At 34.3% G+C, this 5,731-nt stretch overlaps 1 protein-coding gene across 1 annotated transcript; it reads right to left on the bottom strand.

Annotated features, from left to right (window-relative positions):
• Positions 1-1,354: 1,354 nt before the first annotated feature.
• LOC106129867 (putative polypeptide N-acetylgalactosaminyltransferase 10) lies at positions 1,355-3,028 on the bottom strand. Its single transcript, XM_060950816.1, has 2 exons — positions 2,548-3,028; positions 1,355-2,319 (listed from the first exon to the last, which is right to left on the bottom strand). Exons 1-2 carry the CDS (start codon positions 3,026-3,028, stop codon positions 1,355-1,357), a joined length of 1,446 nt encoding a protein of 481 aa, XP_060806799.1.
• Between the last annotated feature and the right edge of the window lie 2,703 nt (positions 3,029-5,731).

Below are 5,731 nucleotides of genomic sequence, written 5' to 3'. Positions count from 1 at the left end.
ACCGTGCAGATTCAACCGCTAATAACAGATCAAAATACAAGTGTCTTGGGCGCAAGCCACTTGACCTGGAACAACAGGTGACGCCCTAAATATTCCTTTTAAAATTTATGAGGCAAAATTGTCGGCATTGCATATCTGATGTTATCTGTTTTGTGATGCTAGTAGCTTTATTTACTAAACATTGGTTTCATTTTATTTTGTTTTGTTCGTGTAGTCCTCGGCAATTTAGAATAGGACCTCTTCATCCCGTGGATGTCGTAGAAGGCGTCTTAGGGATAGGTTAATAAACTTGTGATTCTTCTTGTAGGCGATGGGCTTGCAACCCGTCACTATTTGAAACAGACTTTGACTGTGAGGTCAGTCTACCCCTTAGATTAAAACTTGATTATCGTGTATGTATGAATATCTTATAAAATAACTATGTTTCACAGAGATGAGATTTAACAAGATAAAAAAAGTAAGCACCATACATCACGCCTGTTTCCCATTGGGGTAGACTGGGACTATGGACTAGGACTATATTGTGGGGAGCGGGAGAGGTCTGTAAAATTCATTCTCTGCCTTTCCCAATAAGTGTTATGTTTTTGAAAATAACGAATATCAAGCCAAATTGTGTTTAGCAACACTAACTCACATTAGTATCCAACCAATAACCGTAGGCCATATCTCCTGATTAGTGAGTACAAAGTCCGCAGTGATCAATAGTAATTAAACCATAATTCGGGCAGAATCTGTAATATGCCAGGATTAAGTGATAGTTCTATATTAAACAGCAGATTGAAATGTTCGGATAAGATAGTTTATAGTTTATGGTGGTCTTGTGTTATGTTATGTTTGTAGTTTGTAGATGGGAGTCACTTCGTCGAAAAACTTGACTTACCCAAACCAAGGTCAAAGGCATACTTCGGGGTCATCTTCAGAATGGTGAGGATGTGACCGGGACTAAAGCCAGGAGGAAGACCAATTTGCGCCAACTACGACAAATCGCCAAAAGATGGCGTTTTTATTGTAAAAAAAACAATAAAAGTGCCATCTTTTGGTGACGGCCCTGGTATGTTATTTAGGATGCGTTTTCGTAAAAATATTTATTTAACATTAGTTTATTTAGAAGTAAAGGCAAGCCAAAAAAATATACTTTCCCGTAATAATAGGTATCGGTTATTAAATAATTTGATTGACAAGATTTTATCATAGCGAATCATTGTTGGCACCAACCACACATTGTTGTAACATTTGTGACAACAATAAACAGCTTGCAAATAAAATTTGCTGTTTGTTTATTTATATTAACTTTTTGTAAATGTTTTTAATTTGAAACGCGTATATTGTATTCACATGACAAAGTATAAATGGTCTAAATTAAATGAAAAGTGTTATAATCAACCTGCCATTTTTGTGCGCTGCTATAATTAACACAACGATTTATATGAAGAGAACTTTGTGAAAGTTCGTCCCATTCCAAGCAGTTGCCAATACCTTGTATAATCTGTAATGAGTCCACATCATATCGCCATAACTGATTTCCTCCCAAACCAGAGCATATGTCCAATAATACAGGACTCATTGGAGCAGATTCTCGTAAGTCCCAACACATGTCTTTATTTTGAACATCTCTCCTATAAGTGAAAAAGAAAGTCTGCTCATTTTTTCTCCATTCTTGGCATTTTTTCATTACTAGTTGGCGAGTGTCATAGTCAGCGTGAACGCATAAGCTTTGACTCCAAAGGGGTCTCACTTGCCCTTCAGCTAAATTAAATTTATCTATGTAAGCGTCGCTTTGAGTTCTCATATCATTAACGATTTCATTTATAAACCAATCAAAAGACTTACAATGCCGTCGCTGACGAAATGCTTGCTGTTGAGATATATCACCAGGGTCTATTCTTGAATAAACTGTATCACTAGAATAAAGTTTTGCAGCGTAACTATCCATCCATACGTCCGCTACACGGCGATAATTCCTTCTTAGAAAATCGCCATATCCATATTTAAGATACCTGGGGGGATCGCGATAGACGTGTCCTACGCGAGAACATGGTGCAGTGAACATGCGACCTCCGCAAAGCCAAATCTTAAAGCTCAATTCAAATTGCTCGCCACCCCAGGCGTACAGCCCTGGATCATATCCTCCTAGTTCCCAAAAAAATAAACGGGATATTGCAAATATTCCACCCGACATAACTGGATTCGCATATGGTTCCGGCAATTTTAATCTGTCTTCCTCTATTAGAGGATATAGTTTAAAGTTTAAATGCCAGTCGAAACCACCATAATATTCGCCGTTAGATTTATATTCAAATGTGTTAGCATCAATGTCATCTATAAGCGGTACCATTACTCTTCGGCAATTAAGAGCAATCGGTTCTAGCAGAGGTGGTAGCCAGTTGACGTTGACTTCAGCATGAGATTCAAGAAATACAAGAACGTCGCCAGTAGCTTCCTTTGCGCCACTCAGTCTTGCATAAATAAGACCATTATGTTTTGACAATTGCAAGATTTTCACATTTATAAAATCTTTGAAAGCATTTTTTTCTAAATTAATTATACTAGCATCATCAACAATTATAATTTCTTTTATAAGTTTGTGTGGTGTTCTGTTCGTAACTGAACATATTGTTCTCAACAAGGTACTTTGATGTTCATTGTGAAAAGGGATAATTATACTCACAGATGGTAATGATTCTATATACATCTTGTTCATACATGCTGCATTACGAGTATCTGGTAAAGAACGGCTCAAAGATATATTGTCACTTACTTTAGCATTTAGACCGTATATTTGAAACCTGCCAGCCGCTTCAAAAATATCGTCCAAATTAGTCAATTTAGCTGGTTGGCCCCGTTCTCCAAAACCTTTTCGCTTTCGTTCTTTTTTTATCAGATCGTGATCATGCCAATCTATTCTTCTTAAACTTTTTGGTATGAAACAATCATTCTTTGCAAGTAAGTCCTTAATGGACTGTTCATTTGCAAAAGAACCCATAGCACCTCGATAACTGTTCATTGATTTTAACATTTGTATAAGCATTACTAACAGTAAGGAAACAAATAGGTACTTTAAACCGATAAATCGAAAGAAAATTAAGATTTGTTGAAAAATTGACATTTTAAAAAAATATAAGACGTTGTTAAACAACAATATCTTTCATTTTCTGTCCTTAGGTTATTTTACTTTTTATGTCTTGACATTTGCTTGATATTTGACATTGATCTAGATATTCAGATAACCATAAAGGATATTTTTAGAAATTTAACTCTTTTTTTTTTCTCTGAACAGGAGCCCGGATTACGCTTATCACTATGATCTTGGATCGATAAAGTCAGCTAAAACTTACGTTGATCTATTATTTGTAGTAATAGCACCCTAAAATGTGTCATTTGTCAGCCTGATAATAAATCTATATTTACAATCTGTTTCCGTTTTCTGAAGTATCATCATGTACTTATTCCAGTATTGTGATCATAAGTAAATCTCAGGTTCCTTTCCAGAGAAGACAGAAACATTCAAAATCGTGAGGATGATGATGAATCTTTTTCTTTCTCCTTGCGTACGTACATCACGGCTACGTCCTCGCGATAGTTGATAATAATATCGAATTGCCCTACTAATCAAAATTAAAATAAATATTATCCGACTACTTGTAAAGCGCTCTTGTTTATTGTCAAGTACAATTCTGTAAGCTTGCAATAAAAGTCACCTAAGCGAAATTCTAAATTAAGGAAGAGACCTTACACAGCCAAGATTGAAGAGGGTTTCATTGTGAGATGTGGCTGAGGTACCATTAATTAATTCTGCATTCCCACTACACGCAACAAATTTACTGGAAGTAACACAGAATTGAATTAATATAAAAACATATTTTACGTAGGTACTAAATAAATCAAAAACAACCTACTGACTAGAAAATCTCTACACTATAAGTGCAGAGTAAGATAATATATTCTTTTTTTTCCGCTACAATTAATTTTAAAGAGTTTTTTTTTTTTCAAAATAGAAATTCCCTTTTTAAATGAAAGAGAAAAATCTTGAAGTTTTCACACAAATTGTTTTAACTTTTTGTGTGTTTCATAGTAAGTACTTCTCCAAAGAGCAGGTAATGCACGTTCAGTAACTATTCTGTTTTTAGAAAAAAAATATCAACATTTTATAGAAAGTTGGCCTGGGTGCTGGGTCGCTAGTGTACAATTATCTAAAAAATCACACACGCAGTTCAACGAGCCTAGATAAATTATGTTTTAACCTGGGGATATCGTAAGGGATAGTGGCCACATATGGTTAGCATAAGGCGGTGGGAGCTAGAATTTTATTTTATTGGGCAGAAGATACCGACACCGAGCGTTTGGGAGTTCAACGACCGGAAAGCTACCCAAGGGATTATTACTGATTTTTATTTTGAATACGTTTTTTTTTCTATTGGTTGTTGTCAGGTTAGTGTTTGTTTTTGTTTTTGTATTTGAAAATTGCAGTAAGACCTTAAAATTACGTCAGAATATTACCGTGATGAAAACGTTTCATTTACAAAAACTGAATATTCTTGTGGAATTCAAAGTTGCTTTATCACTTTTGTAAAATGTTATCTCTTTTTCTCCAAATAAAAATTTAAATTTGGTGACCAAACCTAAGATTAAAAAGCAGAAATGACTTTAAATAGAAAAAACCAAGTAAACCTTTTAAATGATCCTTTATTAATCAGAGTGAAATGGAAATTATTTCAAATATTCCTTTGGAAATTTTTTTGGTATTGCTATCTGAAATAGGTAACTAGAAATCTTCGTACTTCAGTACAAAGCCATTCTTCCCTAGTTCAGTGATAATATTGATTTTCTTTTCAGCCATTTCCAGTTCATTTTATCTTTGTAAAGTACCTTCCCTGATGCCGAACACTAATTTAATTTTATTAACAAATCAAGCACTATGCTCTATTGTCGTCGGTGTAATTATATTTGTTGGTGCTTTTAAACCAACAATTAAGAAAGAGGGAATGTAAAATTATGTATGTTTAGAGCGAAGCAAAAACCCGAAATATGCGGCTTAATGCTTAAAAGGGGTCTTCGTGAATTTTTATAAGAAAAACTGGTAGAAAATTAAAATAATTTTCACTAAAATTTTTAACAAGGAAGTATTATATTATATTTCGAGACTTAAAATTAAATCCAATAAATATATTTAGTATCTCATAACATCAGTCTTGCCATAATCACCTACTTAGGGGCTAGCTTAATCGCTGCGTAAATTAATGTAGACCATAATATAAAATTGGATCAAATTTGCAAAACACTTCCAGACTTAAAGTTAAAAATAAAACCTTTTTGCCAACATTACAAAAAAGCTGGATCGTGCCGCCTTAGCAGCAGATTTGCAACTTTTAGTATTTTGGCGCGGTGACGTAGCAGCGCTGCATGGTAATCTCTGGGATAATAATCGTCTGACTCGAGAGCCGGTAGTGATGAGACAATACGTATATCGATAAATGAGTATTCCTAAAAAAATAAGTACTTACATAATAATAAATGAACCATGGACCATTTTAAAAATGATTAATGACAGGGAAAACGATAGGTAATTTAATCCGACTTCTCGATTTTTTTTTTCAAAAAATATTATTTGTTATTATAATTGAGCCATACTGCTCTGAACGTTGTCTTTTCAAGACTCTGTTTACCCACCAGGGGTATAGACGTGGTTATATGTGTTTATGTGCAAGTTAAGATTAAACCAAAGAAAAGAAGA

Source organism: Amyelois transitella, chromosome 22, assembly GCF_032362555.1.
Source record: "Amyelois transitella isolate CPQ chromosome 22, ilAmyTran1.1, whole genome shotgun sequence".
In the NCBI taxonomy this organism is placed as follows: Eukaryota; Metazoa; Arthropoda; class Insecta; order Lepidoptera; family Pyralidae; genus Amyelois; species Amyelois transitella.
This window is presented reverse-complemented; position numbering and strand designations above follow the sequence as displayed.

Coding starts and splice junctions, on each gene's coding strand:
- LOC106129867 (XM_060950816.1), bottom strand. CDS start 3,028: ATGCTTATACAAATGTTAAAATCAATGAACAGTTATCGAGGTGCTATG. Junction 2,320..2,547: donor TATAATTGTTGATGATGCTA/GTATAATTAATT, acceptor TACCGCTTATAG/ATGACATTGATGCTAACACA.